Raw genomic sequence first — 11,955 nt, 5'->3', positions numbered from 1 at the left:
AGCAGGACCAGGGAAGTGATTCTGCCCCTGTACTCAGCACTGGTGAGGCCACACCTGGAGTATTGTGTCCAGTTCTGGGCCCCTCAGTTCAGGAAGGATATTGAGGTGCTGGAGCAGGTACAGAGAAGAGCAACAAGGGTGGTGAAGGGACTCAAGCACAAGTCCTATGAGGGAGCTGAGACCGTTCAGCCTGGAGAAGAGGAGGCTCAGGGGAGACCTCATCACTCTCTACAACTCCCTGAAAGGAGGTTGTAGCCAGGTGGGGGTTGGTTTCTTTTCCGAGGCAACTATCAGCAAGGCAAGAGGGCATGGTCTCAAGTTGTGCCAGGGGAGGTTTAGGTTAGATATTAGAAAGAATTTTTTTTACAGAGCGGGTAATCAGACACTGGAATGGGCTGCCCAGAGAAGTGGTGGATTCTCCGTCCCTGGAGGTTTTTAAGAAGAGACTGGATGTGGCACTTAGTGCCATGGTCTAGCAGCCGCAGTGGTAGTGGATCAAGGGTTGGACTTGATGATCTCTGAGGTCCCTTCCAACCCAGCTGATTCTATGATTCTGTGATCTGTGTGTGTATATATATGCACAATATATGAATGTATGTATATACACAAATACATAAAAATACGTATATGTGAATGTATTGATATATATGTATTTTTAAAACCCGAACCATGCAATTTTATTGGAGGCAACAGTCTTGATTAGAGTTCACTTCTCCAGTAGTTTTGGGGTACCAAGCGACGTTCTGTGAACACTGAATAAAAGTGCAAATTCTCTTGTGTCTAATCTCTGACCAGGAAGGGTCCTCCTTTCCCTTCTCATTCGGGATCAGCATCACATTGCAGTGTCTGAAATAGAACTTAGGCCTGGATTATGATATTTCTAGTATCAGGGTTCTGACCTCTTCACTCAAGATCTAGGTAACTAAATTACGGTATTGTTTTTTGTTAGATGAAAACATCAGATGCCATTAGTCTCTCACTGTTACCCAAACTCAGTTCTGTCAAGTGTTTGAAGAGGGTGATTGATACCTTGGTCGTTTGAGGATTGAGGCCAGTGTCTCAGTTACATTTCACTTCCTCACCAGAAGTGGCATATATTGAGTCTCAGTTGTCTCAGTCACTTAATAGTTTTTATTGGTTTTAAACCCCTTTTAAGTATTCCAATCCAAAGGTAAAAATAAATGTTACTGAAATTTTCTGACTTCTAAGTTGTTTGTATTTACAGTATGTTGTTAATGTGATGGAATTCTGTATTATATGCAGTTTTCCCAAGACCCATGAATCCTTATATTAAATAGTATTAGCAATTATGATTTTTTGCAATGAATTCCCTTTTACGTTACAAAAAACAATGTCAGGTAAAGATTTCTCTTCCACTCTTTCTACCTTCTACTCTTGAATGTACTTGCAATACATGTGAGAAAGCCATCCTGAATAATGTAAAGGCACAGATGCATGAACTGGCTGATTAGGATACTCTTCAAGAGTATACATTCTCAGAGGCATAGCTCCACAGAAAAGAAGTTTCCTTGAAATAATGGTCTGATTTGTTTTAGGTTATTTGATCATTCCATGGAAGGATTCAAAAACTGGGAGTTTATGACTACTCACTGCTGGAGTGAAAAAGCAGCAGGTGACTGGATCTTGGAAATCTGTGACACTCCATCTCAGCTGAGAAATTTCAAGACTCCAGGTATGACTGTAACCTTTATTTGGGCTCTGTGAATTCTGAAGAATGCTTGCTGTTTTCCACCTTTTATTTACAGCTGAAACATCTCACTGGCTTTAGTGTGAAGGCAGAGTTGGTAAGAGCATTATTCTTAGTTTCAGTTATCAATGCACTCTTCATTTTTATGTCACTGTTATTTACCATTTAAGACACATGGTTCATTTTTATTCTAAACTTATTCCTGGTTTCCAGGAAAGTTTCATGAGGATAGAGGGTAAAATTCCCTCTTTCTTGCAGTTGCATGTGTTGCATCAAAAAATAGAAAGAGATGTTGGCCATTTAGAGCTACATCATACTAGACAGATCCCTGTGCCATCTGACATGTTACCAAGAGTCAGTGCTTTAAAGAAAGCCAAATCTTTACTAGTCACAGTTTTCAAGGAAAAAGATACAAAACTGCCTGAAACCTCCTGTGCCACATTTGAATGAAATTATGGTATCTCCATCTGTGTTCTTGGATGCTGAATATAGATTTATCAGGCAGATCTTCAACACAAGTTAGAGCAGCTCAGAGTTACTCTGCTGTAAGAGTTTTGCCTGTCACTTTGATGACTGATATAGGGCCTGTATTTACTTGGCCTGTATTGACTGTATAGGGCCCAGGAATTTATTTTCATGTTGTTTTTCTTTGCTTTGTATTTATTAGCCTACCCATAAGAAAAAGTGGCATTTATAATTTTTTACATAACTAAAAAATCTCACTTTACAAGAGAAAGAAATTCACAGCTCCTTATCACTGGTAGGTTGCATGGTGATCCTGTGTGTATGGACAGAGTGCTCAGACCTGGCATTTATCCATTCATGAACCATGCTCCTAGAAGATTTTTTGGGGACTGCAGGCACTTTTTCTTCTTTTAATTCCCACTGCACAGTTCAGTTTCATTCACATATTTCAGTATGAGCTCTTTGAAAGAAATGGAGACTGAGAGAAGCGATTTAAAAGAGGCTCAGGGGAGTACATGCTTACTTATATTTGCTATATAAGGGATTATGAGAGATAAAGTTATGAGTGATAGGCATATACTTGCTTTTGGATTTACTGAAAAGTCAAACTTTAAAAACTATTTTGAATTAGGTGCGTTAGACACAGACAAAAATGCCACTGTTTGTGTATGAATAGTGAATATAGTCCCTCCTTTGGAATGCCACATCAAAGTAGGTGGAAACCCTTTAATGAAAATATTCAAAGGTGAAATGTCATTTAAGCAAATAATCTAGATTAAACCAGAGACGAATACTACTGATTTATTTGAAATCATTTTTCACTAAATCTAAGTTAACACTGATTGGATTTCATGTCAGAATGTCATAACATTGAAAGTGGCAAATATAGTTGATTACTGCTTCCTGATAAATAAAAACTAATTATAAGAATTGTGCTGTGAAATATATTTAGGATTACAATGACATTACCAATAAACTTAGTTTATAAATGTTATAGTTTAACCCCAGCTGACAAGTACTATGGAGCTGTTCGCTTACCACCCCCCATCCAGTGGGATAGGGAGGAGAATCAGAAAACAGTAAAACCTATGGATTGAAATAAGAACAGTTTAATAATGGAAATAAAGTAAAATACAATCATAGTGATAATAGTAATACTAATGATAATCTTAGTAATGAAAATGGAGATAAAAAAAGAGAAAGGGAAATAAAACACAAGAAAAACACATGATGCATAATACAGACTCTGACTCCCATCATCATCTCCCAGCTATTTCCCCCCATTTAACATGCTGGACATGATATTCTGTGTTATGGAATATCCCTTTGGCTAGGTTATTTTATCTGTTGTGGCCATGCTTCCTCCCACCTTCTTGTGCACCTGCTTCCTGGCAGATCATGGGAAACTGTAAAGTCCTTGGCTTAAAGTCAGTGCTAGTTAGCAACAACTAAAACATCAGTGCGTTATCAGTGCTATTCTCCCTCTAAATCCAGAACACAGCACTGTACCGGCTTCTAGGAAATAAATTAACTCTATCCCAGCTGAAACCAGGACAATAATTCAGTGAAATAAAGGAGGCATTTCATCTCAGGCAGCTAAATAAACTCACAAAGCAGTAAGTTTTCTGATTTCCTAAAAATACATTCTGAATTCTAAAGACAAAGATGTTAACTGGAAGTATTGGAAGCTATAAAAATATATCTCTGTGAACTCATTAATAGAGGATATTGAAGTATGTTTGTTCTTAAGTTGGTAGGTTATTGGAGTCATTAAAATTATTCAAATGAGCCTTGGTAAGTATAAGTACTTCTATTGTTTCTACTACACGAAAAAACATACATAAACATTGACTAAAATGTGAACTGAAGTGCTTAAAGGCTTTGAGTTTAAAATCAGAAAGTCCAGCATGATAGGCCATGTGCATGTAGTTGACTATTCTAGAAGAATGTTAATTGTTTCAATTCTATTTGACTGAGAAAGGCCCCTTAATGTTTCTGTCACCAGATATAGGGAAGAAGTACTTTGGCTTCCTCTTTATTGAAATTTGGCTTGTTAAATTAATCAGATTGGAAAGAAGCCTTTGTGTAGTTCACCTGTTCAAGGTAAATGTGCCTTTCTGGGAGGTCAGGGTGTCCAGTCACTCCTGCGTAGGTGAAAATTAGTGCGTAGGCCAAATTCAGTTGGCTTTATATGTTTTACTTTGGACAAAAATGAACCTACTCATTTCAAAATTATGACAAAATGGAAGTGCAGATTTTATGCGGCTTAGATGATTTTCTGTCTTAAAAAATCTTAGCACACAGATCAGTCTCACTCAACTGCTGTTGTTCAAACTGAATGAGAATTTTAGTTCTTTATTTCTACTCTGCTTTAGCTCTATCATGTTCTGATAGCCAATCCCAACTTTTTAGGAAAGTTTTCTGTCTGTCTGTTAAATCATCTTCTCTCATTACCTGACTCAGTTGTCTGCATAAACTGATTTTAGGTTTTTTAGGATAGTAAACCAGCAGTCATAAGCCCAAAATTTTGAAATGCTTTTACATAATATGAGGCTAATAAGTCCCTAATGAAGACCAAGATAATGTATGATTTTCAAAATTGCTGAGCAGCGAACAACTTTTGGTCTGTGGCAACTATTTACACTATGACCAGTGTTATTTAAATGTTATCTGTATAGTCATGTGGTTAACTTCAGGCATAGCCTTTTGAAAATTCGGATTATCATCCCCTAGAGCTCTGGAAGGAAAACACTAGCATTGCCAGTATTTCGAATTTCACTTTATCACCACTGATCACTTCTCACAATAGCTTTACAGTGGTGAAAGGTTCTTAGCCTAAGTGATGTTAATTGCACCACTAGGGGAAAAGAAAAGTTTCCAGTACACTAAAAAGGGGCACTCATTTAGAAAAGCAGCCATAGACTATAAGCAGAACTGCTCAGGGCTTCATGAGGAGGTGTGATGTTTGGGGTTTTTTTAAATTTTCAATGCTTTAGAATTTGATAGAGGGGAACCATTAAGCAACAACTAAGTAGTTTAATTTTAACCAGATTACTAAAAAGAGACAAAAATTAATGTTTTTCAACTCCATCTTGCACTTTTTATTCCTGACGCATGCAGGAACATCTCTAGTGTGAAGGACAAGTTAGGGTATCTCTTCACCTTTATGTGTACCAATAGTTCATCCAACAGGCATGTAGAAAAACCACAGAGCAATGCATTTCAGCTCTTCCCTTGTTTTCTCTTTCCTTTCACACACCCTTCACTAAAAAAGAGGTAGCATGGAGCTATTTTGCAAATTTTTAATGTGGGCTATTCTTCAGACGTATTTTGCAGCCTTTTTACATCACCAGGACAGTCTCAAAGTGGCCAGCTACATTTCCAGCTTTACACTTCAAAGCCCGTGCTGCACATTCCTGGTTTACATATGTAGTTGTATAGGTCTTACCAATTTATTGGTTTCAATACTTTACATATATTCTTCTCAATGCTGTAGTGGATAATCTCATGGAACTGCTTTCTTTTGCTCTGTAAGAACTAAAACCTAAACATGCAAACCTTGAAGAAAAGACACAATAAGGCCAGGGGATTTGGAGAAAGTAGACCTGCCCAACTAGGGTGTGTGGAGGAAGCTAATCTAAAAGAATCCTGCTGGAGAGCTTACTCTCTACTTTCTTTTAACCACAATGTGAAACGCTGCTTGTGAGACTATTTAGGTTTTTACATGCATTTGGATTTCATGAGATACAGTGTGGTTGTCAATTTGCATCCTAGTTCATTAAATACTGTCTAGTAATACATCCCCATCTTTCCAGAGCAGTGTTTCCCTTCTGCTGGAAGCTGTCTAGTAACTCTTCTGTTCAAAAAGATTTGGAAGTGCCTGTCGTATATTAGTGGTGGATAAACTCAGCTGTTTGGGCATTTTGGGATTAGTCTCCACACTGAACAGAACATGAAGTAAACAAAAGGTGCTTAAACACAATTTTGATGCCTCCCCAGTTTATCACACTTGATTTCTCCATCATACTTCTTTCTTGTTTGTGTTCTATGCATGTGTTTGTTTAGCTATTGAAAGGTCTTATAATTAAAAGTTGCCATTTTCATGTAATCAAACTGAGAACAAAGAGTCAATATGTCATCATATCCCTGCACTGGCAAAGTGATGCCACATGTGTTACCTGTCAAGAAGTGCAGAGTGCAGTTCATAAAAGTAGTGCATATGATTTCTGCATTTAATTCTGCAGAGTTTATGGCGATGGACATGTGTTTACTGTGAAACATTGTGATACACCCTTTCTCCTCTAGATACAGTATGGGACCTTTGTTACACATACTAAATACAAGCAGGGTAAAGGATTGTTCTAGCCAAACTAAATGATGGAATTAGCCAAAAATGGGGAAAGAAAAATTTTGGTCAGAATGTGCATACTTCATTTATTCATTATAAAAGTGTGCGTGTCTGTAGATGTACTTAGTTATTGAAATAATTTCATTGTGCAAATTAAACCAACCTTGAGGCAAATTCATTTCTTTGCTGGCAAGTCACATGAATTTTTCCCCTCTTTATTTACTGAACAAAGGCAGCTAATCTCCTGAGAGACCCTACATTATTCCCCTTACTGCCTTTTTTGCATTACATATACATTCAAAGTGACAATCCTTCCTACAGTAATATTAGTACAAGACCTTCCATATGTGTAAAGTCCAGACACAGTACACTTAGGAGCATCTGTGGTTATTTTCAGTGGGTTCTTGCAAATGTATTGACCAGTGTTCTGGAAGTAGTATGTAATCAACCCTTGGAAAGTTAGGTGAGCTTTGGCTCGTAATCAAGACAAGGATGAAAAGATCTGAATAACAGCAAAACACACATTTTTTGATTGAACCCAGTATGTTATGGTTTACATGCTGTAGATGTGGGTTAAAAGACAAAAAGGACAGAGACTGGACATGGAGAAGCTCTATCTTTGAAAAGGCTATAGAGATGACTGCACACTCGGTTAAAAATGAGCTCCCTGTGTGACTTCTTGTCTAAAAAGAAAAGTGCCATTAAGGACCCAGCTGGATCTCTCTAAAGGACTTCAAGATGGAACTTGATTCCCACATGTCTATACAGGAAGAAAATACGTGATTTGGGTCTTTTTAATCTACTGAGGCTTTAAGACCTACATGTATGTGGATAGGAAAAAACAATTTGAAAATAAGGTTCATGCAGTTTTTACAGCCAAAGTAATTAGCCAGTAGTTTGGCCACAGGTGTGGTAGACTCATCACAGCAGTTAATTTATTTCATTAAATGTCTCTCTAAAGAAAGTAATATTTTGATTTGACTCTGAAAAGCTGGAAGCTACTGTGTGACACAACTGCTGTGTGATGTAGTCTCTGATCTGTAGTTTCTTCTCAACAACTGAATATAGAGCAGAGAAGATTTTATATGACATTTAGAAATTTTCTGTCGTTTAGAAAGATTAAATTGGGTTGGCAAAAGACATGGAGATAACAGATTTCCCTCTTTAGCCCTAGTATAAACTATTTAAAACAATTGGTCTGTGATCTGTCAGGTAGTGGACTTATTGTTGCTTACTGCTTGAAGGATGCATGTAAAATCAGAGAGATGCATATTGTCTTTGTCGTGCCAGTGGAGATTACCAGACAATATTGGGGAAAATAGACAAAATCACGTGTAAAGTGATTCAAATTAATTTGGTTGCACACATTGAAAAAGTCCAAGTGAACAATATTTCAAATTATTGAGTATCATTAAAATAAAATTTAATTGAATTTAATGTTACATGTTTTTGGTTGTTTTTTTTTTTAGAAGAGTGATATCTGGATTACATTTCTCATTAAATGATAGTTCTAAAGGAAGAGCATTTTAACCACAGAACAGCCTCCAAAACAGGATCTTTCAAATTCAACTAGCTATCTCAACACAGATAAATATGAACAAGAAAATAGAATTATACCAAGCTTATGTTCCACTTTTCAAGCCAGAATATGGGGTTTATGCATCATTACTTTAGGAATTATTTCAGGCCCAAGTCCTTTTGCTCTTTCTCAAAACTAATTCACCAAGTAATGTAGACAGAAAGGTGGGAATGCGAAGTCTACCCTTTGTGTTCTGACTGCCTGAACTGATGACTTGATACACCTTTACCTTTTTATTCTTTCCAAAAAAAAACTTATCAAAAAGCCAGATAATGCTTTGGGCAGCCAAACAATTTTTTTTCTTCATTCAAGTATTAAGAGGATAAAATGTTAGTGATGATCACAGACAATACAGTGATATATCTGCCAAATAACTGGGGCAAATAAATAAGAAATTATGCTGGTTTGTGGGGACACTGATGTTTTTCCCTGGAGATTTTAAAAAAAGCTACTTCCTGTTTATCAAGTTGTGTCCTATAAGTCAGTGAAAAGTACTCTTAGGTAACCCCTTTCTTAAGTCACAGTTCTGAATACAGCTACTTAGCTAAAAGATCTCAAATAATAAATAATTACTGCACAATTAATAATGCTCTGAGGAGAAAGTGAAATCCAGATGCCTGCAGTGAAAATATAGTATAAAGATCTGATTGAAGAAAATATGCTTTCTCAGTTTATAGTAAAAAAAGTATTGCAGTGAAGACACTTATTTGAAGAGCAATGTCATCTGTACCTACTCACAGCATCATGCTTGAAAGTGATATATTTTTGTAAGACACAGTTCTGAAAGTAGATTTTAAAATACTTAACTTCTAGGCAAATTGAAAGAGTGGTCCTTAGTACTGTATGGAACATCCATCCAGCCTTACTCACCAAGAAATGATTTTCCAAAAGTGGAAAGAGTGCGCTCTAGTCCAGTTGAAGACCCTACAGAAGATTATGCAACAGACGACTATTCAGGTGTGTACATTCATTGACTCTGATCGAGCATTTACTGAACACTTTATAGGTTGAAGGATGACCTCAAAGTCTGCATATGTAAAATGTTCAGTGAATTGGATTCTTCATTGAAGACGAGAAGTATTTGTTTCACAATTTAAAGTTAGATGTTTTAATTTTATCCTTATTAGCGAGCATAAAGTTATATATTAAGCTACAACTAACATACTATGAAGAATGCAGTGTTTTGCATATAAGAATACAAAGCTATATATACATACATATGCACATATATGTGTATATATGTGTCTATATACATATATGTGCATATGTATGTGTATATATATGCACATACATATATATACATATATACATATATGTGTATGTATGTATATATATATGAAGAACATTTACTCCTACATCTGTGTTGTTTCCCACTGATCCCTATAGAATTGTTTCAGCCTTAATAGTTTTAGATTTTTGGCACTGCAAAATAAGTCAAGTTGGCAGTTTCCCACATGTAATCCACCATTAGGAGCACTATTTACATTCTCCTTCCACAGCATGTCAGTTCCAGAGTCTCTGTTTTAGATGGAGAACTGCAGTAGTCCTTGTTTTAATAGGTGATGAATCACCACTGTCTCTGCTGTAAAGGTCACTAACTTTTTAAGTTTTTATATGAAGCAAACTCGCTTTACTTCAAGTTTAGCTGCTAGAATAAATTTGAAGGTGACTGGCAAATTCATTTCATTCAAGAGAAAGCAGCGATTCTGAAGGTTATAACTTCACTCACAGGCATTGTTCTTCTGCATAAAGGCAGGAGTTGATGGTTCTCTCCTCCCATAACAGGAAGGATCTATTTGAAAACTGCAAGCACAGAATCATAGAATATCTCAAGTTGGAATGACCCCATAATGATCATCAAGTCCAACATGAGTGTAGGTGAGATGGAAGCCTTGCTCATCAGCAAGTACTATGTGAGGTTTTTGCAGAGTGTAGCAAACAGAGCATACGGACCCTTGGTATCTGGTTCATTGGGTCTTGGACCAGTTGTTACCCAGTTGGTAACCTGAGATCATTATGTCCATAATTTATGCTGACCTGCTTTTTATAAGTGATTTTGCTAACCATTCCTAATTATGATTTACAGAAGCCTTTGCATATTTCAAATAAAATGCAGATTTGTTACCCCTTGAGAAAGCATCGGTTCAGATCCAGAAATAGTTTCTCTTTGATAAATTCTATAGAGGATGCCCCACCTACTAAAAATTATAAATCACTGTGAATAAATACTAAGACCAGGATTGCATGGTCTTTAGGTACTACAAAGACTTTCTTTTCTTTTTTTTCTTTTTTTTTTCTTTTTTTTGGTGGAACTAAATTACTATTTGGAATTCAAATCAAACAGGTGTTTTGGAAACTTCCCTGTCTGACCATCCAGGAGCCACCCTGGCAGTCACACTCGCACCACCTGAGCTAGGGCCAAGGTCCCTTCACAGATGAACACGCCACACTCACACAGTCAGACCAGGCTTCCATACTGGCTCGACACAAGGTTTCCCACAGCAGAGTCTTAGACTTCCTGATCCTTAAAATACTTCAATCTTGGTGCAACAACTAAATAACTAAATAACAGCTCGAGCTGGGTGCCTTTGAGAAGGGAGGACCCCTAACAAAGGAAACTCTGGGCTTTTATACTCTTACAGTTTATGCCCACAGGAAAGTCTCGAGGGCTTGGGTTCCTTGGTGCTTGCTGTGTCTCTGAGTGTCCAGTCACCTGTCCAGCACCACAAGTCCCCGTGCTCTCTGTTTGCAGAGGCTCAGCAGTTCACAGCTCTTGCCTGGGCCCCCTGCCACCCAGAGCTCAATCTGCAGCTTGCACTGCAGTTTGAAAACCAAGCTACCTGTACTGAATGTATTCCTCAACACAGGGAAACAGAGTAATCGAATTTCTGCAATAAAATACCACGTTGTAAAGTTTGAGAAGTACTAAATGAGTACTTTATCCCTTTGTCCCTCTTTATTCTCATTTTATTACAGGTCCCTGCAATGCAGAATGTAGTAAAGTAGGGTGTGATGGGCCAGGACCAGATCATTGTACTGACTGTCTTCATTATTACTACAAATCTAAGAATAACACAAGGTAACACGAAGAGAAAAAACACTTTACGTTATTGATTTCTTAGTGTATATCCTAACTTTCATTCCTCTTCTCTGCTGCAGTCATGGATAATTCATTTTCCACTGAATTTGAACAATTTTCTAAGCTAAAGAAACCCTAGCTAATCAGAATTCAAAGTACAGCTTTCGAACACCCTTCACTGATTATTTCCCCACCTCCTTTTTTTTTTCATAAGAGGTTGTCTATATATGTTTATATATAACACTAATAGCTACTACAGCTTCTGTGATGAAGTGAAAAAGACAAGAAATATAGATGGTCAAAAAAGATACTATATGACTGTCTGACAGGGCATTTGCTAGTGAGATAGCATATGCTGCAGGGAATTAAATGTGGGAAGAGGGAGGTTGACACAATGCTTTGAAGGGTTACAGCTAGTAAACATGTGATCATTAGAAGAGCAAAAATGGTGATAAATACTTCTGCTTTGCAGTCATGGTCCAGGAATGTGGTGGCAGGTTATTTCATTAATGACTCTGCCTTCTCTTCCCTGCTGTCTGCAGGATCTGTGTTTCAACCTGCCCACCTGGTCACTACAATGCAGACAAGAAACGATGTAAAAAGTGCTCACCCAATTGTGAAACCTGCGTTGGAGGCCATAATGACCAGTGCATGACCTGTAAATCTGGCTACTACCTGAATGAAGTAACCAATAGCTGTATTACCAACTGCCCTGATGGGTTTTACCTGGATAAGAGTTAGTATTTCTTGTTGTTTTCATATTGTGGACTACAGAA

The 11,955-nt window shown here is 37.3% G+C and overlaps 1 protein-coding gene across 6 annotated transcripts in view; it reads left to right on the top strand.

The window, feature by feature from the left end:
• Nucleotides 1–11,955, top strand: part of PCSK5 (proprotein convertase subtilisin/kexin type 5) — a 249,914-nt gene that overhangs the window by 168,895 nt on the left and 69,064 nt on the right. For all 6 annotated transcript variants that reach the window (XM_018085966.2, XM_018085965.2, XM_018085967.2 and 3 more), the window contains exons 13-16: nucleotides 1,557–1,693; nucleotides 8,914–9,057; nucleotides 11,077–11,179; nucleotides 11,722–11,915. In XM_018085966.2, the coding sequence (XP_017941455.2) occupies nucleotides 1,557–1,693; nucleotides 8,914–9,057; nucleotides 11,077–11,179; nucleotides 11,722–11,915 (578 nt within the window). The remainder of the gene's footprint in view (nucleotides 1–1,556; nucleotides 1,694–8,913; nucleotides 9,058–11,076; nucleotides 11,180–11,721; nucleotides 11,916–11,955) is intronic.

The sequence above is a fragment of the Manacus vitellinus genome, unplaced genomic scaffold (assembly GCF_001715985.3).
Source record: "Manacus vitellinus isolate BGI_N305 unplaced genomic scaffold, ASM171598v3 scaffold_9_pilon, whole genome shotgun sequence".
Classification (NCBI taxonomy): Eukaryota; Metazoa; Chordata; class Aves; order Passeriformes; family Pipridae; genus Manacus; species Manacus vitellinus.
This window is presented reverse-complemented; position numbering and strand designations above follow the sequence as displayed.